At 35.5% G+C, this 27,466-nt stretch overlaps 2 protein-coding genes across 2 annotated transcripts in view; one reads left to right on the top strand and one right to left on the bottom strand.

The window, feature by feature from the left end:
- LOC102803920 (charged multivesicular body protein 7-like) overlaps positions 1–1,706 on the bottom strand; it is a 28,450-nt gene extending 26,744 nt beyond the window's left edge. Inside the window, exon 1 of the mRNA XM_085504437.1 lies at positions 1,305–1,706. Coding sequence (XP_085360563.1) covers positions 1,305–1,564 — 260 coding nt within the window. The 5' untranslated portion in view covers positions 1,565–1,706. The remainder of the gene's footprint in view (positions 1–1,304) is intronic.
- On the top strand, positions 1,681–27,053 carry LOC100368002 (transcription termination factor 2-like). Its single transcript, XM_085504651.1, has 22 exons — positions 1,681–1,874; positions 3,057–3,177; positions 5,078–5,164; positions 5,882–5,951; positions 6,625–6,684; positions 8,362–9,018; positions 9,320–9,470; positions 10,801–10,944; positions 11,512–11,611; positions 12,881–13,020; positions 13,132–13,239; positions 13,406–13,556; positions 14,300–14,393; positions 14,972–15,180; positions 16,731–16,795; positions 17,054–17,142; positions 17,863–17,954; positions 18,427–18,676; positions 19,237–19,401; positions 20,571–20,875; positions 23,657–23,815; positions 25,392–27,053. The coding sequence occupies exons 1-22, from the start codon at positions 1,847–1,849 to the stop codon at positions 25,450–25,452; spliced, it is 3,306 nt and encodes a 1,101-aa protein (XP_085360777.1). The 5' UTR covers positions 1,681–1,846; the 3' UTR covers positions 25,453–27,053.
- Positions 27,054–27,466: the final 413 nt, after the last annotated feature.

Here is a 27,466-nt window from a genome sequence, read left to right as displayed (position 1 = left end):
AATAACTATGACCTTACAGGTAATCTTCCCCCACTGAACTTCCGTATTGCCATAAGGTGTTACTGAAAGAGAGAATCAAACATTGATCTAGTAATAACCAAGCACCGACACATTGCCGCCCCCGTGAAAAGGGTGGTAAAGCCAGGCTATCCACGTAACAATATGGCCGCCGGCACGTTCTCTCAACTACAGGTTCGCATTGTTTATTATTCATGGCACACATGTGTGTCACTGCAAGATTTCGTTTAAAAAAAATGAAGATCCAATGATAACGTATGAGTAATAAATATCTGTCAAAAGTTTCTAATAAGTATTTCAATGCGATCACCCTGAATGAGTCCCAAAACTGCCATGTATCGGCGAATGGTCAATATTTTTGCTTGTCGAATGCTGTGATGTAGGGGTCGCCTGGTACCCAACAGCCCTACATGCAGTGGTTGTACTATTATAGTAGGTAGCCTATATGAACTCAGCAATTTGCTCTGTAGCTTACGAACATAGATTTGTACAGTCTCCCTGCCTATTAGTAGAGTTGAAGTGGCCGACTTCTCCGCCCGGCCGACATCTCCGACAGGCCGACTTGGTGACTGGCCGACTTCTCCTGCAGGCCGACTTGGCGATTGGCCGACTTCTCTCGTATTCCAATAAACACCTTGGCTACAAGTGCTCCTCTCCAGTGCGTTATTCTCCTCCCGGATTTGGTGACCAATACTCACTTGGTTCACTCTAGCTTGAGAAGTCTGTTTTCAGTTTACACTGACATTTTAATTTTCATAATATGTGTGCGTAAGATTAAAAATAGTGTTGTTTATATTCCACTTTATTTTCTGAACATATTATTTTCTGAGGTTCCTTGTATTGTTTGTCTCCCAGATTCTATCTGTAAGTGATTCTATATTTGTACAATTAAATACTGTATTGCCACATCTTCAAATTCTTTGTGATAGGACCATGAATGGTTGACAAATGCAAGGCACATGGTAAGAGTTCTATAAGGCCCCTTCATCCCAAACCTGAACCCTCAATTCAATATGTCCCTCCAAATAACTATAACTGATCTGGAGAAGGGAATATACAATTAAAATGTGGGAAAAGCACTGGAGGGGCATGGTTAGGATTAGAGTTACGAGTGTGGGGCCCTGAGGAGGTTTTACCAAAACGAAAAGCAATGATAAGGCAAACAAACATTTTGCACTGCTCAACACCCCCCTCCCGAAGATTTAAAAAGGTTCACCCCTAAACCAGGAAGTGCGTGACACATTTACAATTACAAATGTAATTGTTTATATGAATTCTTGACATACCTCAACATTTCTTTAAGTACTGTGGGTAGTCCAAGTGGTCTCCTTTCTTTCATTCTGAAACGTTCACAAATTTCGTTGCAATCAAAACATACTTCTTTTTGTTCCCTGCAGCTGTCGATGGCGACTTCGAACCAAAACTGCTGTTTATTGTCCCAGTCCTGGGGATTGACCTCTCTGCTTGCTCGGAACGGTGAATAAAGAGACGTCATTCGCATCTCATCTCTCCAGCAATCGTTTAGTTTTTTCGGAGTGTCATTCATTGTCGCTGTTTTATATTAGGAAGGGTGTCGTCAAAAAATAGATTCAAGACGTGACCGTGACCAAAATCATTCAGATATAGCAGCAGGCTGCCATTTTGAATGTTTCTCCAGCCTCGTTATGATCGTGTAATTTAATTGGCCGATTCGACTGCTCATGCGCACATATTGCGTTCCAAATTTAAATCTATCTGAAGCGTGATTTGTAAAGCAAGTGACTGTACATCATTTTTACTTTGATCATAGTTTCTGTATCACGGCTGCGCTTTGATCTAAGCTTACACGATGGAAAGAATTCTGTGTGATGGGCATGGTAAGTTTGCGGTTATATTTATCTTGATGTTATGGAAAATAAGGATTTACTGTCGTTCTGTGCAACCTAAAGCTGAGCCACAACACTTATGAACTGTGGCCTTGCGAATGCACTTGGAAGTCATAGCAAAATTTTGTCTCCAGAATCCATGGTCACATCATGAAGCTAAAATTGTTTTAGTTCTATGGCCACAGCAACCATAGACCCTACAATTTAAATTAATATTGTTTTGGTAACCGTGGGTTTATGCAAAAACTAATAACTTCAAACCGGGTTTAATATTTCTACGAATCGGGAGACAGATTAATTAGGCTCTTAGTCGGACAATAGGGATATTTGAATTTATGTTTTTTCGGGGATTTTTTGAACATTAAAGACACATTTATGCACCAGTCAATTGGAATTCTGATCACCTGGAAACATGTCCTTATGCACCCATAACACTAACCTTACCCTTTGAGCGCTCCACAATTTAATTACTAGTTAAAATATGAACCTCCTCGGAACACCTATAGTTATCTATATGGGGCATTGGGGGGTTACAAAAGGAACATGAAAACTGGGCTGGGATCTGAGGTAGGAGCAGTGCACTACACAAGATTACGTTAAATATCAACTATCATAACTGAACACAATTTGGAATTTTATATGGGTTTCTCCTGTTGCTTGGGATCGGGGGTTTGCACCACAAAAATATGCTTTTGGGGGTGGGGTGGGGTTTCCCAATCGACTGATGCTATATTTGGAGGGTGAGGGTTCACTAATTGTTCACTTACGCTCAAGAATAGTCTTGTGAATCTCTCTGTATCTACGTAATTGGCACAGAATTCTGTGTCATCATTGATTGGCTGTCTCAATGATTTCAGTACATTACCATGGGAACTAGCATGCGCAGACTGACCCATACACAAGGCCCGCCTACAAAAGACCCATTATACAGCAACTTATATCACCATATGAATACTGTGGTGAACATTTATTTGGTTTAATTAATTTTAGTGGATTTGATGTTGCATCTGCTCAGTGAATAATTAAACATTTAGTATGTACCTGACATAATGACAGGTCACCCACACAGCATCACACTGTTTATCACTTTCCATACCCAGACATGGTTTATTATTGTAACACTAGTGTACAATGTACCCCTGCTAAATTGTTTATTGCATCTCCTATGTGTAGGTCAACCATGTTTCATGAAGACTGGAGTGAAAGAAGGACCAAATAAAGGCAAAAGCTATTATATCTGTGGTATTGGTGGCAATGGGGCAAATAAGCAATGTGGCTTCATAAAACCTGCACAGTAAGTTCACAGGAACTTTGTATTTGGTTGTACAATCAGTATGATGATATTCTTGGCAGTACACGTTTCATTCTGTGCAAGTAAAAAGAGATGTAATATCCTGCTAAGTCAGTTTTACAAGGGCCTATGACCTATCAGTTTTTATTATGGGCAGGGCTCTTGTCACTCATTGTAATTTGTGCCCATAGTAATCAAGTGACAGCACTGTACAGTGTCATTGAGCTACTATGTGCCAGGCACTGTCATTGGGCTACTATGTGCCAGACACTGTTATTGGGCTACTATGTGCCAGACACTGTCATTGGGCTACTTTGTGCCAGGCACTGTCATTGGGCTACTATGTGCCAGGCACTGTCATTGGGCTACTATGTGCCAGACACTGTTATTGGGCTACTATGTGCCAGACACTGTCATTGGGCTACTTTGTGCCAGGCACTGTCATTGGGCTACTATGTGCCAGGCACTGTCATTAGGCTACTATGTGCCAGGCACTGTCATTGGGCTACCATGTGCCAGACAATGTCATTGGGCTACTATGTGCCAGACAATGTCATTAGGCTACTATGTGCCAGGCACTGTCATTGGGCTACTATGTGCCAGGCACTGTCATTGGGCTACTATGTGCCAGGCACTGTCATTGGGCTACTATGTGCCAGGCACTGTCATTGGGCTACTATGTGCCAGGCACTGTCATTGGGCTACTATGTGCCAGGCACTGTCATTGGGCTACTATGTGCCGGGCACTGTCATTGGGCTACTATGTGCCAGGCACTGTCATTGGGCTACTATGTGCCAGGCACTGTCATTGGGCTACTATGTGCCAGGCACTGTCATTGGGCTACTATGTGCCAGGCACTGTCATTGGGCTACTATGTGCCAGGCACTGTCATTGGGCTACTATGTGCCAGGCACTGTCATTGGGCTACTATGTGCCAGGCACTGTCATTGGGCTACTATGTGCCAGGCACTGTCATTGGGCTACTATGTGCCGGGCACTGTCATTGGGCTACTATGTGCCAGGCACTGTCATTGGGCTACTATGTGCCAGGCACTGTCATTGGGCTACTATGTGCCGGGCACTGTCATTGGGCTACTATGTGCCGGGCACTGTCATTGGGCTACTATGTGCCGGGCACTGTCATTGGGCTACTATGTGCCGGGCACTGTCATCGGGCTACTATGTGCCGGGCACTGTCATTGGGCTACTATGTGCCGGGCACTGTCATTGGGCTACTATGTGCCGGGCACTGTCATTGGGCTACTATGTGCCGGGCACTGTCATTGGGCTACTATGTGCCAGGCACTGTCATTGGGCTACTATTTGCCAGGCACTGTCATTGGGCTACTATGTGCCAGGCACTGTCATTGGGCTACTATGTGCCAGGCACTGTCATTGGGCTACTATGTGCCAGGCACTGTCATTGGGCTACTATGTTCCAGGGACTGTCATTGGGCTACTATGTGCCAGGCACTGTCATTGGGCTACTATGTGCCAGGCACTGTCATTGGGCTACTATGTGCCAGGCACTGTCATTGGGCTGCTATGTGCCAGGCACTGTCATTGGGCTACTATGTGCCAGGCACTGTCATTGGGCTACTTTGTGCCAGGCACTGTCATTGGGCTACTTTGTGCCAGGCACTGTCATTGGGCTACTATGTGCCAGACAATGTCATTGGGCTACTATGTGCCAGACAATGTCATTGGGCTACTATGTGCCAGGCACTGTCATTGGGCTACTATGTGCCAGGCCAAATGTTGTTTTGCAATATACTCCTGTATGGATCAATATCCTTATTTTTTTTACCTAATATCTCCCCTTCCTTTCACAGTACTTTTAGCAAATGCTGCATGTTTTTTCTAGTACTGCGTTCTCACTTTGAATTTGTCCTTATTGTCCAGCATTCCTGTTTCTCACTGCTTACAACATCCCTCCGAAATGGTTGAATTACAAGGATTATCACAACATAAACTTGCTGGGGAAACAAGGTAAAGTAATCAAATACTGTGGAATACTTTATTTTCGCTGGAATTAATTTTCGCTGAAAAGGCTTTTTGGGCCTTTTGGTTGGAATTTATTTTCACTGATTTTTGATGAGATTAATGTGAAATATAGGAAAAAAAGTATATTCGCTGGATTTTATTTTCACGGAATCATCCCTTCAGCGAAAGTAGCGAAAATAAATTCCAAGCGAAAATAAAGTATTCTACAGTATAGTGTTCTATCAAGCTTTGAACAAATTCTTGATTTCATGACCTAAGATGACCAAGGAAAGCTATTCATATTAGTAATAATATATGTCATTGTTTGTATTATACTGTTAGATTGTGTACTGTTAGTTGTTGCATTTATACCACACTCTTTGTCATGTGACCACTTGTCCTGGCCAAGTGTAACAGTACAATGTAACAGTGTTTTTTGTCATACATTTTGTACATGTATGCATGTTATGAAAACACTCACAATGTTATTTCATGCATACATCATGTACGTAGATAAAATTAATAATTTGATTAACTATACATGTAATTTCTACTTCAAATCCACAAATCATACAGCACATTTACCGGTTCTTTCTCAGATTGATTTGTCATATGGGATTAGTTTTAAAGGGTAAAGATGAAAATAACATTTCCCACTGACATTGGCATATATACATGTAACTGTATTTTTTACTGTAAAACATCTCATTTGTTGACATGTAGGGGTTACTATAGATGCACTCAAGGTAGGCTAACTGGCAAAGGATGGTGTGGTTATGTGGTGAACCAACAGGTACAGTCATTGCTCTTTTCAAGCATGTATTTGCAGGTTTTTTAATTCTTTGAATGCCAGAGTTGTCATTTTTTCCAGATTTAAAAAAAAATGTGATCAAGACTACAGGTCTAATATATTCACACTAATATATTCTCTTCGTAGTCTAAAATTAATAAAGAAAAATTAAAAAAAATATGTCAAAATGTGTACCAACATTTAAAAAGTTAAATCCATAGTTTCATCAATGAAGCAACAACTTCTATGCTTAGTCGTGAAAATTCCATTTTTTTAGCACAATTGGTAAAAATTGCTATTTTGTTGACATTGAATGAATAAATGGAGAAAAAAAGAGGTTCTATGTGAATGAAGAACAACACTACACAACAGTTCCCCAAAGTCAAAGAATTACCGAGGGGTTAATGTTGAAAAAGTATGAATAGAAAGTTGCTTGTTTTTCTCAGGAAATAGACAAGTTTGTTTTCTCACGTATACAATGTACATGTATTTATTTCATATGTTCTATTAGTAGTTCATGTGGCACAGTGCATGCATACATCACAGAGATGTTCCCATGGGCAAAATTATTTTAATGGATCAAAATACAGCAAATGACATGTTTGGTTCATAGGCATTCTATTGGAGTTACATTTCTAATGGAGCTATTCACTATTTTGTATTTTGTCCATTTCAGAATGCGATTAGCAAAGAAAATGACTGCGTTAAACCAAAACAAAAAATATCTCCTTGTGAGGTGAGTCTTCAATTTCATTTTTCTTCGTGTGTATCTTTTTTTAAAATCAACGATGCAACTTTTAAAATGGACATTTGAAATTGTCTGTTAACGCAACGCACATCGAATATTGACATGTCAAGTTTGTTACTATTGGTATGCAATTTCAACTCGGTCATGGAAAGACATAAGAAATGTCATATGGTAGCATTTCGTAAGCCAATGTCATTTACACTTGCAAATATTTTCAGGGATATTTTAGACTCTGTATTATATTTTTTTACCAGGGAAGTACACCTAATTTAGCACTTCAGAGAATGTCATTGCATTCCGTCCTTGTTGCTTACAGTTTGTGGTTTGGAATTTTAACGCAACAGGTTTATTTAGCCTGGTTACCTTCCTGTTATTTTATTGGTCCTTCAACTCAAAATATTGCTTACATTGTATCTTCACAGTCAGTAAATAAACACGACGTTGATTGGTTGATAAATATAGCATGCTGCTAATTTGAATATGCTAATTTCCCAAACAATGGATGACAATGTATGTTTCACCATGAGCTGCATCGACTGATAGTTGCTAAAGAAATGAAAGTGCAACTGCCGCATTTTTCATGACAGAATAACTTTACATAGTTAAGGTAGAGATGCAAATTACCTGACAGGTATTTTAATTAGTTAATTAGGAAACCAAAATGACCTCCCTTGTCCACAAAACTATGTTTTCGGAAAGCTTATTGTATGAATTTTAAAATATTGTTAGTATTATTTTTTATGGACACTGTAGTTTGAAATATGCACAGAAATCTGCTTTTTTTGTCAAAAGTGATTTAAAAAAAATTAGCTCCTAAACCATGCTTATGTTTCCTGTCAAAATTGGTTTACGGGTACATCTGTTTACTATGAAGAAAGTGCCGTCTTGAAAACTGTCTACCAGCTTCAATTTTGCAGGGCAGCAGCCCAAATTTCACTACTTCAAGTTTATGCATAAATTAACACCCAGGCTAGTTGTCTCTACGATTGTTGTAACACTGTTCAACCAAAAACAATGCCCCGACGGCGTTTTGAAGATAAATACATTGTCAATCATTTGTGAAAATTTCAAAACAAAAGGTCAAAGCGTCTAGGAGCTATTTTTTTTTAAAGTTCTGGGATGTACACTAAAAAGAAGCCGAGATAATTTCTAATTTGCATAACAATTCACTCAGTAAAAAGTTTGCTAATGCTCATAATTAAAATGGCTGTAACAGTTCCAAATTTAAATGTATTATCGTTTTGTTAAAATTTAAATATAGTGCATAATATGGAGATCCCATCATTTCTTTTTTTCACCACGTTTCATTTTTATTATTCATGTACAGCCTTGCTAAATCTTGCTAAGCATTCAAAAGAGAGAATGTTTGCACCTGTTATCTATATTTTAAAATCGTTTTTTGAGTATGTTCCACTATTCACAATTCTACAAAATTTTAACAGTCTATAGCCAAGACTGTTTGGATAATAAAAACCAAAAAAAAAAATTTCACTCCCAAGTGCCCACAAACCTGCATTCCTACCTTAATGAGCAAAATCTTGAAAACGTCTCCAGACTATTATGGAGAGGACTAACAAATAACAGAAAGGTAACCAGACTAATTAATGTACTAATTTTTCAAACATAATTAACAATGAGACTATTGTATTATTTTTTTTACATAAGAAACCTGTTCCTGCTCCTGCTTTGAAAGATAACACTGGTCTCATCAATAGAAAGAAAGATCCTGTCGCAGTGAGACATAATAGTGATCCGAATACTGCTTCTGTCCTCACGTCACAGGTTACCGGTAATAATAAACCGACAAGACCTACTTCCAAGGATGATGATAGTGATGATGACTGTTTCATCACTGATGTTTCTTTTGCTAGTGTGAAAGCCACTAAACCATCAAGTGCTACATTTCACAAACCTCAAGCAGCAAAGAAAAATGACGATCCAATGTGGAGTAGTCCTTCTTTTCAAAAATATAGAAGTGCATCAACATCCATTATGCCAAGAGAAGCAGCTGTGCCATTAGAAAGAAGGTTCTCTGAAAACTCTCTTCCAAGTCAGTCTCAAACTGTAAATAAGGATTCAGGAAAAGCAGGGACTGATTATACAGAGCAAGTGGGGTCAATGTCAAGTACTGGCATCCAACAAGTTCATGTACAGCAAGGTGCAATGTCTGTTAACTTGAGTGAAGATGCGAATAAGCCAATTAGCAACACGTCAACTGTACCACAGAGTGGAGCTCCATCATCTCAGTTCTTATCTCTACCTGTTAAAGAGTCTAATGTCGTGGTCGCTCAAATTCTGATGTCTCAACTCAAGAAGCAGAAGGTGGGTCAATATACAGATATTTTGTTGTCCCAATCCCAAGGAAAGTGCAGACTACTAACAACTATTTTGTAAATTTGAGATTGAAAAGAGGGAACTGGTAGTGAAAAGGTTAAGATAAAAGGTTGTCATAAATGAAGAATTGTATCTTGTGGTTCAATAACTTTAATTCAGATGATTTACAGCTTGGATATATTGTCTATAGAAACACCACACTCACACCACAATTAAATTGATATACCGTAGTGTATATTTTAAAGATATTTCTGAAAATGTAGTTTAAAAGTCATTATTTTTATTGCAGGCTATTGTAAAATCTGTGAATGTGCAGATGTTACCAGACAAAGGCGCAAAACTATACAGTCAAATACGATCACTAGAAGCAAAGATTGCTAACTTGAATCTAAATAAAGATGAACTACAGAAGTTACGAAGTGATGCAACAGCAGCCCCAGGTTCAGGTTCTAATTCTTCTTTCAAGCATCGTAACATTGCACAGAGTCAGCATAATCCAATGGCTGCACGCTTTGTGCCACGACAGTCAAGCGTTTTTGGTGTGTTTTTTTATTTGATTTCATTGGCATGCAAGTAGTCAGTAGGTTGTGTTTAATCAATAGTAGAGTTTCTGCTTTCCAGGTTGCTTCACTACCATGTGTACTAGGGTGGAGTGTGGGTCAATCAGTGTTGATTCACTTAGCAGGTGTATACAGTTTTCGATGGATATTTTTTTATTCAAGCTTCAGTTTATTCTGAACATGTTGATTTTATATTTTGTGCACCCACGTTACTTTTGAAAGTTTAAGAAAATTGCGCAAAGTATAAAAAGAATATATTTTTCATTCATACATACACACACAATTGAGTATTGTAAAATACTTTCTGTTTGCTTGGAATTAATTTTCCCTATATTTTTGCTGAAGGAATGATTCAGTGTGAACAAAATCACAAAACATACAAAACACCCAAAAAGTCTTTTCGGAGAAAATTAAGTATTTTACAGTATGTAAAATATAACGTCTTAGTATCTAGAAATGTTTTTGTATGATTTGTCTAGGAATTCAATAGATATACACAACATAAAAATATATCTATATTTAAGTTGTGAAACTTCCCCCTGTTCTGTTGAGCACACTGAATAGCATAGCAATCTGGAATCTAGTTTTTTGTAGTATTTCCTTTTTCACATGAAGTATTAACATACAGTAAGCCTTGTATGTACATTTAACCAACTAAAGACACACATCTTGGTAATTTCTGGGTATTGTCCAAAAATATTCAATGATGAACCTAGGTTTTTTCGATGTTGACCTTTCATTTGAGGTAAGAGGTAAATCCTTAAAAAGTACCAGGATGTGTGACCTTTAGGTGTGATGCATAAGGCCTGTTGGTCCACACAATGATGAATATAGAATTTTCACATGTAAACTATATATAACTAACAGACATCAATTAAAAATCCCACTGTAGTTATTTTATTTGCTCTATCAGTACTGCAAACCTTTGCTTACATAAATGCTTAAGAGATGTGTCTACCTGTCAAAATATTTTAATAAATCCATTTTCTGAATTTGGGCACTTCTATTAGAGATGCATTTCTAATAGAGCAAATACGGTATCTCATCAGAACATGTTTTTTCAATTGAAGTCATTTTCATAATTTGAATATATTTTTCAGAATGTGAAATTGACAAATGTATTTCTCTCATTGCCCATTTTAAGACATCCATGTACAAGGTGAATGTAACAGTGTATCATGTATGACGTTTGTATTTTTATCTTTTTTAGCTGGTGGTTTCCAGCCTGCAAGTACTGTTTCTACCCAACACATGGCTCCAAAGAATTATGTTGGTCCTTTGGATATGTACGCCATTAAGCAATCTGAGATTGGTCCACAGTACACACCATCGTATATGCCCTATCAGTATGCAGGTTGGTATTTGATCACGAACGTCTACTTTACTCATCTTACACAGAAAACACCTGCAAACAATTTTATTTTAAAAAATGTGGTAGAACATTATCACTTTACTTCACAAGCTTTTTCAAAAGCCCACATCAATTCTCAGATGTATTTACTGTAAAGTGACTAATTTTCGCTGGGTTTAAATTTTGTTGATTTACCATTTCAGGCATATTCAGTGGGTTTTAAATTCCTGATTTTATCATTTAGATAATGTGTTCTATGCTAAATTTTACATATTCACTGGGTTTTAATTTAGCACATTTTCCAGTCAGCAAAATAAGCAAAATTAAAACCCAGTGAATAATTAACCCTTTTACAGTAGATTGTAAAATACACTTTAATTATTAACAACCGCAACGTCAAACAAACATAGTTACAATTACATCCTTTTATGGTCACTGATCAGTGAACATGCCAGAGGAAGCTCCCCGTAGATACGCTATAATAAAGACAATTATTACAGATACAGTGGACAGTAGTCTCAGATTATTGAATTATTAACAGATTATTTGCGTTAAATATTTTTAATTTAGCAAATCCACAAATGGAGTCCTTGTATGGAGGTAGGATTACAGCTGCAAGACTGAGAGATATCACTATGGTAACCAGAGATGCTATTGACAAATTGCACAGGTATGACCACATCTAACAATGCATAGTGATACATTGGAAAGGATGTATTGTAAACTTTCACAACTAGAAATTTCATGATCTGTTAATTTGTAATAGTGATAAGGACTGTAAACTCAATATTACATTTATTATACACGTGTATATTGGATCTTTAAAATATGTTTTTGTTTGGTGTTACACACAAACGCCTGTTATTTACATAAGCACATGTGTAACTAATAGAATTACCCCGGTAATACAAAGCTGTGAAATATTTTTGCCACTAAGAATTTTATAATTTGGAGCCTTTTGGAGATACAACATTTTTGACTGAATCAAAAAAAATACAAGCTTTCGTAGCAGTATTTTGTAGTCTTGACTTGCATCTTAGACATGCCTACACCAATCACAATCAAACTTAACACATACATCATACATAATATTATACATATGGTATGCACATCAATTTGTTTCACGATCTGATTAAAGATGACCAATGGTGGCCATTTTTGTGCTAAAGCTAAGCATTTATGGATGGATTTTGTTTAAACTTGGTACATACGTTGGACATTATGGGACCTTGATGCACATCATTTTATTTTTCAGATCAATTTAAAATGGCCGACTGGCGGCCATTTTGTTTTAATCAATGCAGTTCTAGTGCCATATCTCTGCCATGCTTTGACTGATTATGTTAAAATTTTATATATCTATTATTAATCATGACATAGATATATTGGTTTGACTATCTGATTCATAATGGCCAAATGGCAGCCGTTTTTGTGCTAAAAAAGGTACATACATTAGAGATTATGGGTTCCCGATGCATGTCATTTTATTTTTGCAGATCGGATTCAAAATGGCTGACTGGTGGCCATTTTGTTTAAATTAATGCGCTTCTAGAGCCATATCTCTGATATGCTTTGACTGATTATGTTAAAATTTTATATATTCATTTTACATCATGTTATAGATATAGATGTATTCAAAATGGCTGACTGGTGGCCATTTTCTTTTAATTACATGTAATGCTGTTCCAGAGCAATATTTCTCAATACAGACAAGTACTTGTTTGACGATCATATACAAGATCTCAATCATTTTAATGTTAAAAAAATCATCATAATCAAGCATCATTTTCTGGATCCATATTTCTGACATGTTTATGTTCCAACTATATTACTATACACACAACTCGCTGTATACATCACATATTACTGATGCTTACAGTACTTGCCTGGTGTTGTTGTCATGTCTTGTGTCTCGTAGTGACAATATTGTTTGTTTCAGATCATTAGAGACATGTCCCTCTCCTGACACAGAGTTAGATGACCCAAAGGGATTAACAGTACCATTGATGACTCACCAGAAACGTGCGTTAGCCTGGCTGAGGTGGAGAGAAGGACAACACCCATGTGGTGGCATATTAGGTAGGTTTCACTCCCTGGCTGATGTGAAGAGAACAGCATTATGTATTACGTCTAGATCAATGTTGAATCTCTGACGCACAGCTTATAATGGATTGTTTGTTTTTATCTCAGCTGATGATATGGGTCTTGGTAAGACGTTAACTATGATCTCGTTTGTATTGAAACAAAGAGAAGCTATGGGTCAAGTTACAGTGCATGATGAAGTTGTCGAAGACAAAGGTATGTTTTAAACATAGCAATAAGTTGAACTGTACCTATATAAACAAATGATTATAGACCGACTGGCTGCAAAGTGTGATTCAGTGACACTATCCAGTGAACCTGCATATGATTTGCAATAAAAAGCAGATAATGAATAAAATCAACATAATTAATTTGTCTATAGATAGTGGATTCATGAAATCGTTGTGTACTTTAGTAATATGCCCTGCATCCCTAATGCATCAATGGAAAAAGGAGGCAGAGAATCGATGTACTGCTGGTAAACTAAAAATGTATGTGTATCATGGACAGAATAGAGAAAAAAATGTAAAAAAGTGAGTATATATCACCTGCATTTAGTTTACTCTGAAATAGAATTGCTGAGTTTTGAGTTATCTGGTTGCTCTGTTACTAATTCTCAGTGTGTCCAAATCATGGCAACCAGTTCAATTTCCTATTTTATTGTTTGTTTTAATATCATTATCCAACACTTTGTAATAGTTGACAGAGATTCAGCTCTACTGGTATTTTGAATAAGCGAATGCTTGAATATTCCCCCCAATTCATTACTTAAATATGTCACATACTGGTATAATACATATATACCCCAATAAAGCCATATGAATAGTCTCAGGGAGTGCATCTTTATCCCTGCTTATAGTCTGCACTTTCCCTCAGAAGATTTGGACAAAAATAGCCAAATTTTGTTAGTAAAAACTGAAAATAGACCCAATTTTTGTTTGTTGGCATAAAAATTAGGATTCATTACTAAAAATATTAAAGAATATAAGAAAAAAAAATTCCAAAAAATTTGGGCGAGACAGTCTAATGCTGAAAAGGTTATAATTAAATTCAGAAAAATTGAATATTCACAATTGAGTTCAGTGAATGTCTGAAACAGTCAATAATATTTGCCATATTTACTCAACAAACATTATTGTCAAAGGGTCAACTGAGAAGAGGGACATCACAAATTCAAAATTGCCAATTTAGTGTGGGTATGAACACATACAAGCTGGGATACAATGTGCTTGCTGTGAGTGTTGTATCTTTCACTAACACATACTTTGTTACACAGGTTGGCAAGCTATGATATCATTTTCACCACTTACAATATAATTGGTAAAGAGGTTCCTGTTTCTAAAGAAGATAAGGCTGATACCAAAGTTGAGGTTAGACATTATAAATTTATTACATTGTGATTATGATAGTGTAATGTTTTGTCTGTTGTGCGACCATGATTCAAATCCACAATATATAGTAACAAGGATTTATAAGATAAAATAAGGTTATGCAAAATTCATAACCATGTATAACAAAGATCTTACAAGAACCTTTGGATTCCCATTTTGTTAATTGGACGTAGTTCTAACCAATAGTGTCTCAGAATGCATTTTGTGCTTGGAAAAATTACTTTACGAATAATCAAGGACACTACCAAAAACTCACTAATTTGAATTAAAATTCTTAGAAATGTAGGTTTCTTGCAATTTAAGTGAAACCTTCTTAACATGTCACACCCTTGCATTTATACCCTCATTTATAAATCTTTGATAGTATGTAAGATTTGTAGCTTACTCTTGCACATGTTGGGTTCAACATTATTACTACTAGTTAATACATTTGATGCCAAAGTGTTAACACTTTTGAGATGCAAGTTGGTTTTACATGTCGAGACCCAATTGAGGATGGCAATTTGTTTATTTTTGCACATTTCTATTTCAAAACAATTGATTTTTGTCTTTTATAGGATGGACTCAAGTTAAGTGAAAAACTAAGTGATAACACTACATTGTTAAAAATTGCATGGGAAAGAATTATCTTGGATGAAGCACACACTATAAAGAATCATAAAAGTCAAATGGCAAAGGCTGTGTGTCGTTTGAGAGCTCGTAGTCGATGGGCTGTTACTGGTACCCCTATACAGAATCAGCTGTCGGATATGTACTCATTGCTCAGGTATGGCACAAGCATTAATATTATCTTTCATGCATTTTGTTCTTAAGAATGAATACTGCAAGCATTTGTCAACTATGTCAATCAACCTACATACACTAATCACACATTTCAATTCAATTTTCAACTACCGTACTTCCCCGAGTATATAAGCCCAGGGGCCTGAACATGTAAAATCGGGAAAATTAGAGGGTGGGCTTATACCATCTTCCCAACATTGAAAAATTATCCAAATTACATTTTTAGTTCACAGCGCCGGTCTCGGAGAAATATTATGTCTTTTTGATTTCCATGACACTTTTTACAATGAAGAAACAAATATGTTCATAAAAATACACACATTTTATTACAATACAATTTACATACCGTCTGAATTTACGGTGCAAAAATGGGTAGGGTCTGTGGGGAAACTGTCTAAGGCAAGATCTTTATCATTATTTTCGTTGTGGAATGTTTTTGATCGTACGCAAACTCTCGATACAAAGCAATTTCCGCCATGGTGTTTTTCATCATGATTTGACCTGAACAACTTCCTTTGACCTAACAGGTCACGTCTTTCGTTAATCGATCAAAATGCTGTGTCGTACAGACGAAGTTTTCCGATTATTGACGAAGTATTTTTTTCAATGCAATGCGGAAGTGAATTACTGCGATGTTAAAATGCGATCTGATTTCGACAAAAAACAGTGATTTTTTTCCCCTAAAGCTGTTGGTTCGCAATTTTAGAAAGGTAAACTGAGGGTGGGGGAAGTATTTAAACTTTTCAGGTCGCCAACAAGTCATGTCGAAGAATAGTTTGCTCGTTCTCATCCCATTCACCACAGTGGGACTGTGCATTCACGAAGGTCTCAATGGACACGATTATTCGGAAAAGTAAAACTATGTTCAATGACCAGGTTTCACGACTTGACGATCACATTTTTGACGTTTCTAAAACTACTATTCAAAAGCAATATGGATTACTTCAGTATTGCAACATCGGGATTCATCGTGAGTAATTAACAGAATAGAAAAGGTGCGAACCATGTTCCATACGTTCGCCGGCCATGCACTCTGAAATTAATGCGAGTTCTCTCGTAAAAGTAGGAACCAAACTACCATACCAGTCACGATTACATGTATTATGCAATGAAATACACTTTTTACATGCATATTTTAATAAATGTCGTTGACGCCCGGTAAAAACACCCTGGGCCTATACTCGGGGATGCCCTCAACTTGTTAAATGTCTAAAAACAGAGGGGTGGGCTTATACTAGGGGAGGGGCTTGTACTCGGGGAAGTATGGTAACAGAAACTAGCATATTTCAATCATTTGACAAACTTTCAATCAACCTGCACACACGAGCACAAATCAGATCAGCCGCACAAACTAGCACAATTAAATCAACCAGCATACACTAGCACAATCAACCAGCACATTTAAATCAGTCAGCACACACTAGCACATTTCAATCAACTATCACACACTAGCACATTTCAATCAACTATCACACACTACCACACCAGCATGTTGACACCTATGAATTGATACATGTTTATATATTATGTTAGGTTTCTTAGATGTTCTCCATTTGATGAATTGCAAGTTTGGAAAAGATGGGTAGAAAATAAAGGAAGTAAGTCATTACTATTGTTACTATAAGCCCAAATCAAAAACACAAGTTCTGATTGAAGGCCTAATCTAAGCCCAAATAGTTGTTGTGGGAACAAGGATACCATGTTTACAATATTGTTTTGTAAAAATCACAATTCACAAAAATTTAGGCTCTTCAGACATGTGAGGTTAAATCCTGAATTCATTCAAATTTTTTTCTATCGACAATGACATTGAAAAGTACCACAAAACTAACATACAGATGTTCACTCTTATACAGCTGCTGGATCAGCAAGGCTGAATACCATTGTGAAAAGTTTGCTACTCAGAAGAACTAAAGAAGACAAAGGGAAAACTGGAAAACCTTTGGTAAGTCATTCTTACATTACTTGCGGTAGTACTTGCTCTTTAAGTAACACGAGCATTTGCGTAAATTATGGGTGTGTAATGGTCAAAAGAACTTGTATTAAAAGGATTTCGGGAAGTGCTGTGGGCAGAATTATGGAAGTATGGTTTTTTCAAATTCATGGTGCTAAGTTATTGTCTATTAATGTGCCAAGTTTTGTAAATACAGAAAACCTGCTTATAAATAGATAACAAACTAATTTACTATCACTGTTAGTCTTTTACTTTCAACAAAACTAAATAATTTTTAGAAAGAAAAATATTCACAGTATACATCATACTATGTATTGTATTACTGTAAAATACTTTATTTTAGCTGGAATTCATTTTCGCTGAAAAGAATTATTTTCACTGATTTTTGACGAGTTCAATGTAAAATATAGGAAAGAGGGTATATCAGTATTCGCTTGATTTTTATTTTCACTGAATCATTCTTTCAGCGAAAATAGTGAAAATTAATTCCAAGTATTCTACAGTACCGGGTACTACGTTTCTGCATTTGTAATTTTTTATCAATATCATAACTAAATAATTCTAGTATCTTGTTGATTCAAAAAAGCAGTAGAAATGTTTAAGAAACTTTATCATAATTTAATAAATTTGCACACAGGTTAGGATCAGTGTGAAAAACAACCACAACTTTCTAAAGATTGAGATAATCAATGTTATTATTATTCTTCATAGGTTTCATTACCTGACAAGGAAAGTCAGACTCATGAAGTTGAACTTGGTCCTGGTGAAAGAGAAGTGTATGATGCGTTATTCAAACAATCACAGTAAGTATCCATGAGGAGTACACGCAATGATAAACTGTTGTCCACAACAACGACTTTAGAAACTCTCATTCAACTCTTTTGAAATTTAGAAATATTGTAAATAACGCACCACGGAGTCACTATTGTGTTGTAGACGGATCTCCTGACTCACACAGACACACTTCTTAAAACCGCTTTATTTTCGCGAGAGACACATTGTAGCAAATTTTGTGAGTAAGTGAAAGTCATTAAATTTTGTAGAAGTGAAAATGTTTCTGGGTCTTACAAGTGTTGGAGATTTTTGTATTCATGAATGCCATTAAATCGTGAAAATTCCTCGCCATAAAAATTAAGCGATTGATTCTTTGGGATTTAGTTTGTGATCAGATTCAATGCTGATGACTTTTTGCTTCAGTCTCTTTAATTCAACAACCACCTCTAAAAGTGTTCTTCAAAAATTTCTGGCATTAACTGAATTTTCTTTTTTCTCTAGATCAAATTTTGTCAGTTATTTAAAACAACATGATGCTGAAGGTGCAGTAAAACTTGGTGCTGTTGGAGAAAGTGGAAGTACCCTCCAAAACAGCAATAGCAACCCATTTACAAAGACTGATGGCGGTGATACTACCGGTATTAAGATTATAATGCCTAATGCAAAGCCTGGAACACAGAATATGGCTCATGTACTGGTGTGGTTGCTGAGACTGAGGCAATGTTGTGGTCATCTCAGTCTTCTGAAAGAGGTAAGGATCCATTTACAGGTGAAAAAACTGCCAAAATAATTTAATTTCTTATTTGGAAATGCAAACCAAGTGATATTGATGTGGTATTGGGTGAGTGCTATGAACTGAAATGGAAGGCCGAGCCATGGTAGTGATGGTGCATACAAATCATTTGAAGGTTTAGTCAGTATATCACTTCAATACTGAAATGTTAATAGTCTGTCATTTTTACCATACAGTTTTTCAAGCTGTTAAGTGCGTTAAAATGTGCAAAATATTGAACCACCATTTTAGCGTGTAAAATAGTGGAGTTTAACCTTCTCACCACTAGTTCCCTCCTTTCATCACAAATTCACGAAATAGTCCCATTTGTAGTCTGTAATTTCCTTCAGAAGATTGGAACAAAATAGACAAATTTTTTGAGTAAAAATTGACTCAAATTTTGCTTGTTGGTTCCAAAATTAGTGTTCATTTCCAGAAATATGGAAGAATATAAGAAAAAAGGGCAGACAAATTTGACCAAGAAAGTCTGGTGATGAAAATGTTAAACAGTTAACAACAGAGTTTTTATTGACTTTCAGGCTGTGGATATAGAGTCGTGTTATAGTGATGGTGTTGACTTGTCACTAGTAGACCAAATGAAAGACTTGTGTGTTGATGAGAGCAAACCAATCGATAGTGAGATTTCATCTGGAATTGTTAAAGACAAATCTTTGTTATTTGAAGTTAGTGCTATGAGTACAAAGGTATGTTCATCTACGGTATTGTTTATGTTTTAACCCCCCCCCCCCCCATTTGTGTGTAAATTACTTGTAGACGCTACAGCTTATTAGAAATAAAACTTTTCTTTAAAATAGTCCCAGTGTCCTTCCCCAGCTAAATACCCAAACATGGTGGCTGATTTGCATAATAATAACTAGATTACATATTCCTGGGACTATTGTTCTTTCGTTACAATACAGATTATTAACGTAATCATTAATCAGTCATTTTCTTGAAAGAATTATGCTTGAAATGCTTGTTTGTCATCTTTTTATTTTGTTTGTATGGAGCTTATTTTCACTGATTTTTGACGAAAAAAATACTTATTTGTTTGATTTTATTTTCACTGAATCATCCCTTAAGCAAAATTAGTGAAAATAAATTATTCTACAATACATGAACCGATACCCTGGTATGATGAATAAACATGAAAATTCAGAAAGCACATGGTTTAATAAATAAACGCAATGTTAGCATTGAAATTTTATCTTAGCAACACATTTTGGTTTTCATATGCCTCTATTGAAGATATTGCTTTAGAAGATAAAATGAGTTTAATATGCATGTGATAATTTTGAATATTAAACAATTGAATTCAGTACTCCGTAAAAAGCCATATTTGCGTTCATTCAAAAACATATCAGCACTGATTCAAACATTTGAATTTTACCTAATTTGGGGTAAACTGTCTCCGACATTTATTTATTCTTTACATTGGACACTGAAGTGATGTAGCGGGGGTAGCACATGATAGAAATAGAATCTCTCACTGAATGTCAATGTTAGCAAAACATTTTATAAAAGATAGGATCTTTCATTAAATTATTACTACAAGTAAAATGATGTATGAGAATACCGCAAAATATGCACTCGGGCAGTACAGGGTCGCAACATCCTCTGTTACTTATTGGTAAATATAATACTCAACAATAATAGATCAGACGATCCCCAGTAGCTAGTATTGCGGGTTGATAATATGCAAATAGCACAAAGATTTTCACAACAATACACCTGGTCAGTTCTGTGATATTTATTCCAGCGTTTCGCCCTAGAATTAGGGCTTCTTCAAGAAAACTCTGTTGGGATACCGTGAGATGTAAACTGGCATCCCAAGTCCATGTGCATAGTTTTAATCAATTTTGGAACATTTCAGGTTAAGAAAGTTATGGATGGACTTAAAGATATCCGTGCCAAGTCACCTGCTGGTAAGCCAATGAAGACTGTGATTGTGTCACAGTGGACCAAGATGCTGGACATCATGGTACATCATCTCAAAGAAAATGGTTTCAAATACTGTGTAATTCAGGGAAATGTAACTCCAAAAGCTAGATCTGAATCTGTAGAAAACTTCAATAAGAATCCCAAAGGTCCAGAAGTAATGTTGGTTTCCCTGCGAGCCGGTGGTGTTGGTTTGAATCTGATAGGAGGAAATCATCTATTCCTACTTGACATGCATTGGTAAGCAGAAATAACTATGAACCACATCTAGATTCCATTATTCAATTAAGACATATGGAATTCATGATGGATTCCATGTTGTGATTGGTCAATCAACAGTCATATGGAATTTATGATGGATTCCATGTTGTGATTGGTCAATTATCAGTCATAAGGAATTCATGATGGATTCCATGTTGTGATTGGTCAATCAACAGTTGTATGGAATTCATGATGGATTCCATGTTGTGATTGGTCAATCAACAGTCATATGGAATTCATGATGGATTCCATGAAGTGATTGGTCAATCAACAGTCATATGATATTTATGATGGATTCCATGATGTGAATGGTCAATCAACAGTTATATGGAATTTATGATCGATTCCATGATGTGATTGGTCAATCAACAGTCATATGGAATTTATGATGGATTCCATGTTGTGATTGGTCAATTATCAGTCATAAGGAATTCATGATGGATTCCATGTTGTGATTGGTCAATCAACAGTTGTATGGAATTCATGATAGATTCCATGTTGTGATTGGTCAATTATCATTTGTTTGGAATTCATGATGGATTCCATGACGTGATTGGTCAATCAACAGTCATATGGAATTCATGATGGATTCCATGATGTGATTGGTCAATCAACAGTCATATGATATTTATGATGGATTCCATGATGTGAATGGTCAATCAACAGTTATATGGAATTTATGATCGATTCCATGATGTGATTGGTCAATCAACAGTCATATGGAATTTATGATGGATTCCATGTTGTGATTGGTCAATTATCAGTCATAAGGAATTCATGATGGATTCCATGTTGTGATTGGTCAATCAACAGTCATATGATATTTATGATGGATTCCATGATGTGAATGGTCAATCAACAGTTATATGGAATTTATGATCGATTCCATGATGTGATTGGTCAATCAACAGTCATATGGAATTTATGATGGATTCCATGTTGTGATTGGTCACTCAACAGTCATATGGAATTCATGATGGATTCCATGATGTGATTGGTCAATCAACAGTCATATGATATTTATGATGGATTCCATGATGTGAATGGTCAATCAACAGTTATATGGAATTTATGATCGATTCCATGATGTGATTGGTCAATCAACAGTCATATGGAATTTATGATGGATTCCATGTTGTGATTGGTCAATTATCAGTCATAAGGAATTCATGATGGATTCCATGTTGTGATTGGTCAATCAACAGTCATGATATTTATGATGGATTCCATGATGTGAATGGTCAATCAACAGTTATATGGAATTTATGATCGATTCCATGATGTGATTGGTCAATCAACAGTCATATGGAATTTATGATGGATTCCATGTTGTGATTGGTCACTCAACAGTCATATGGAATTCATGATGGATTCCATGATGTGATTGGTCAATCAACAGTTGTATGATATTTATGATGGATTCCATGATGTGAATGGTCAATCAACAGTTATATGGAATTTATGATCGATTCCATGATGTGATTGGTCAATCAACAGTCATATGGAATTTATGATGGATTCCATGTTGTGATTGGTCAATCAACAGTCATATGATATTTATGATGGATTCCATGATGTGAATGGTCAATCAACAGTTATATGGAATTTATGATCGATTCCATGATGTGATTGGTCAATCAACAGTCATATGGAATTCATGATGGATTCCATGTTGTGATTGGTCAATCAACAGTTATATGGAATTTATGATCGATTCCATGATGTGATTGGTCAATCAACAGTCATAAGGAATTCATGATGGATTCCATGTTGTGATTGGTCAATTATCAGTCATAAGGAATTCATGATGGATTCCATGTTGTGATTGGTCAATCAACAGTTGTATGGAATTCATGATGGATTCCATGTTGTGATTGGTCAATCAACAGTCATATGGAATTCACAATGGATTCCATGATGTGATTGGTCAATCAACAGCTATATGGAATTTATGATCGATTCCATGATGTGATTGGTCAATCAGCAGTCAAATGGAATTCATGATGGATTCCATGATGGATTCCATGATGTGATTGGTCAATCAACAGTCAAATGGAATTCATGATGGATTCCATGTTGTGATTGGTCAATCAACAGTTGTATGGAATTCATGATGGATTCCATGTTGTGATTGGTCAATCAACAGTCATATGGAATTCACGATGGATTCCATGATGTGATTGGTCAGTCATAAGGAATTCATGATGGATTCCATGTTGTGATTGGTCAATCAACAGTTATATAGAATTCATGATGGATTCCATGTTGTGATTGGTCAATCAACAGTTATATGGAATTCATGATGGATTCCATGTTGTGATTGGTCAATTATCAGTCATAAGGAATTCATGATGGATTCCATGTTGTGATTGGTCAATCAACAGTCGTATGCAATTCATGATGGATTCCATGATGTGATTGGCCAATCAACAGTTTCATGGAATTCATGATGGATTCCATGACGTGATTGGTCAATCAAAATCTCATTCTGAGAAATGAGTTTCTGTAGTCTTGGAACGGGTAACTTTTAAATTACCTTTCAGAATGAACAAGACTGTCCATCAAAATTCAAGCAATAACCATATTGAGAATGGAATGTCTGTATTTGGTTTCAAGATGTGCATAGCAATGTAGTCAGAAATTAGATGGCAATGTTGTTTTGGTGTACAAAGCAGTATGGCGGTGACATGTTGAATGTCAACCATATGATACAAGCTCAGTCATATTAATTGTTAAGCTTGGTGCTTTGTTTTATACCAGGAATCCTGCTTTAGAACAGCAAGCCTGTGATAGAATATACCGAGTTGGACAGGAAAAGGAAGTTTTCATTCATAAATTTGTTTGCAAGAACACAGTGGAGGAGAAAATACTTGAACTGCAGAAGAAGAAAACGAATCTTGCCACAAATGTTCTATCTGGGTAAGTAATCAATGTGGTTATGTGTTGCCATGGTAACATGTTGCTAAGGTGTAGTTGTGATAGTTAAGATTATACTTCAGGCACAGAAAATAATAGAATTTAGCATTCCATAAAAGCTGTCCCTGTATTTGTTAGGAGCGCATTTGTACTTGTTCTAATGTTAAATTTTTTTCATTTCTTAATGTGGCATAGAATCATATCACTGAACAGACTTCTACTAGTTCGTTGCCAATACTGCCTTTATGCACACTTTAGAATATTTTTTTGATATCTGGTGGATTTAAATTCAGGGAAGATATTTGGGTATCTGTAATTGTTTTGTCATGAGTTTAAGTTCACCTATTCACATGCTAGATAAGAATATTATGGTATGTACATTGTGTTGTATTGCATGTATTCATAGACCTTAACACATTGCATGATGAAAGCATTTATGAATAGTCAAAATAAATGGGTGAATCAAAGTTAAAACTCTGCAAAGCTCCTATGTAAATACAAAATATGCATTCATTGTTGTTTTATAAAACTTATCTAGCAAATGAAAATTCCCAACAGTACGTGAAAGAACAATGACATCAAAGGTTAAGAGATCAGCTAGCAGATGTCAGGCACCAATAAACAGCAAATTTGATCAAAATTCTAACTGAAGTTTTTGAGATCATGCTTAATACACAGACTGAAATGAGATAATATGCAAATTACCTACTTAATATGCATATATATTGCCCTAAAACTAATCATGTCTGCACATTGCCGAAGGTACCTGTGTACAAAATTTCATCAAAATCCTAACTGAAGTTTTTGAGATCATGCTTAATACACAGACTGAAATGAGATAATATGCAAATTACCTACTTAATATGCATAGATATTGCCCTAAAACTAATCATGTCTGCACATTACCGAAATTACCTGTGTACAAAATTTCATCAAAATCCTAACTGAAGTTTTTGAGATCATGCTTAATACAGACTGAAATGAGATAATATGCAAATTACCTACTTAATATGCATAGATATTGCCCTAAAACTAATCATGTCTGCACATTACCGAAGGTACCTGTGTACAAAATTTCATCAAAATCCTAACTGAAGTTTTTGAGATCATGCTTAATACAGACTGAAATGAGATAATATGCAAATTACCTACTTAATATGCATAGATATTGCCCTAAAACTAATCATGTCTGCACATTACCGAAGGTACCTGTGTACAAAATTTCATCAAAATCCTAACTGAAGTTTTTGAGATCATGCTTAATACAGACTGAAATGAGATAATATGCAAATTACCTACTTAATATGCATAGATATTGCCCTAAAACTAATCATGTCTGCACATTACCGAAGGTACCTGTGTACAAAATTTCATCAAAATCCGCTCAGGCATTTTTGAGATTTTGCTTATTATGCATTGACATGCCTCCAAAACTAATGTTTGCTTATTATCTATTTACTAAATTTGATCACAGATTTGAGATTTTTGTTTACACAGACAAACGAACAGACATACCAAACTCGTTACATGTACCTCACTTCATACACATGTGTTTATAGATTAATACTTTTTTTTCCAGTGACCGTGCCAGCAATAAAAAGCTAACACTGAATGATTTAAGAAGTTTATTTGGTGTTTGAAGTGTGATACAATGCAGTGATGTACACTGATGGACTTGGTAAAGGTGAATGACCCGTCACTGCTGGAAACCACAAGAAGATCAACTGGTACTGATTAGTTTGGCTCCTGTCAAACTTCAGATCATGTGCTTGACCATCTCATTTGCAAACAAACTAGGATTTACATGTATCATTTCACAAGTGTGCAATAACTGCCGTTATTAATTTAAAAAAAAATGTTATATTTCTTTCTTTTTGTCTTATCAACAATTGCATTTATGTTATAAAGTGTTTGTTTTTTCTGCAACATAAAAAGAGCTCCAGTATTAAGTAGGTTCCATATAGTCAGCACTGCATAGTCCAGAAAAAATCTTTTGTTTTGTAACACCGTACAGTCAAACACTCATATCAGGCACATGCTCATGTTATCAAAAATTTAAAGTGTTTTAAACTCAGAAATAATGTTTTCATAGTCTGCATTATAAATTGGTAAGCTCAACTATCATTTACATTGTTGCAAGAATCACTATAGTTCACTGAGCCAGGCCAATATGAACTGGAAACATGGTTGAGATAACTTCATGTAACATTACACCCCTTTGCATCAGCCATAACGAGATTTAGTGAAAATTTGAACCCCCCCCCCAGACAAACTGAAATGAAGATCATGCGACAGAAATGTCTGAGCTGGCCAAATGCCCCCTTGAATATGCAGATTTATGCATAGATAGCCATGGTTACTGTATTACCATAAAAATCACTGTTAAAATTTAGTGATCACATGTACAATAACGTCAGATATCATATACAGTGTACAATTGTTATTAGAAAGCTAAATTTCTGTCAAAACAGGATCACTTGGTGTGTTTGTTGGCAAAAAACAGATTATAAATATGACTGAGTTACCACAGAAACTATTCAATAATAACAAATAATGTTTTATTGAGAAATTGCTGTTTTAATAACAAAACTATCATTTCATTGATTAAAGTCAAACTTCAATCATTTTATAAAGCGTTTTTTTTCACCTCCATCATTGTAATCAAAGCCTTAACAATAATTGTCAGGTAAAAAAAAAAATAACATACTGTTATAAGTCATGAGTAACGTCACATGATCGCTCTATTGAAGTCTGACAAATATATTACAACTAAAATATCAGTTAAGATAACATGAAATTTTGTAAAATAAAAAACTTGTTCCTAACTAAAATTTTAGAAAAATGTCATTTATGTATTTTTAATAAAATGCATAAAAATTACTGTTTATCTGTGTGAAAAAGTCACTGCTGCTTTACATGCACATCAAGTTTTATTGAATGTGAATCATAAAACCAGTGCCGTAACAATAAACTTGCTCAGATACTGGGTCACATTAATATAATGTATGATAAAAGTTTTCACAATTAGACTAAGATAAATTTTTAAATGTCTCATGAACAAATAATTTACCATCACACTGCCTTCCTTGTCTACTGCCAACATTTTTAAATTTATGACCAAACATTTACAAAAAAATTACTCCAATAAATACTAGTATTAAAATATTGATGTATTTTTATTTGTAGATTAAAACAATGTTCATGTATGCATAATAAAAATCTCTAATTAACATTGCTTCAAGTTCTGTTTTTTTGATTAGTCACAAGCAGTCTTGACAAAATTGTCTGCAACACTAGTTTTTCTTTAGAAATTCAGTCACCTGGTGAGAAATGGCATATTGACATTTCTTGGGATAGAAGTTAAAAAATGTTATTCCAACTAAACTCTCAAAATTCAGCCACCTATTTTTTTTAAAATTCAAATAATGAAGGGATTATAATACAAATGTATTAATTTGAATTCTTGAGAAAATTTTCATGACTACTTTTGGTTTATTATGTTTAATCATGGAGTTCTAGTAACAAGAAATGGGATTCTTTTGTTTTTTACTATGCAGTGCCATATTTAAGAACACTGGTTATGAAAAATTGCATTTGTAAATATTTAACACTCCTTGTGTCACCAACCTACAATTTTAGAAGCATCTCTGCTAT

This window comes from Saccoglossus kowalevskii, chromosome 10 (genome assembly GCF_978046115.1).
Source record: "Saccoglossus kowalevskii chromosome 10, keSacKowa6.1, whole genome shotgun sequence".
NCBI classification, from domain to species: Eukaryota; Metazoa; Hemichordata; class Enteropneusta; family Harrimaniidae; genus Saccoglossus; species Saccoglossus kowalevskii.
The sequence above is the reverse complement of the archived record's forward strand: the minus strand, read 5'-3'. Positions and strand labels throughout refer to the sequence as shown.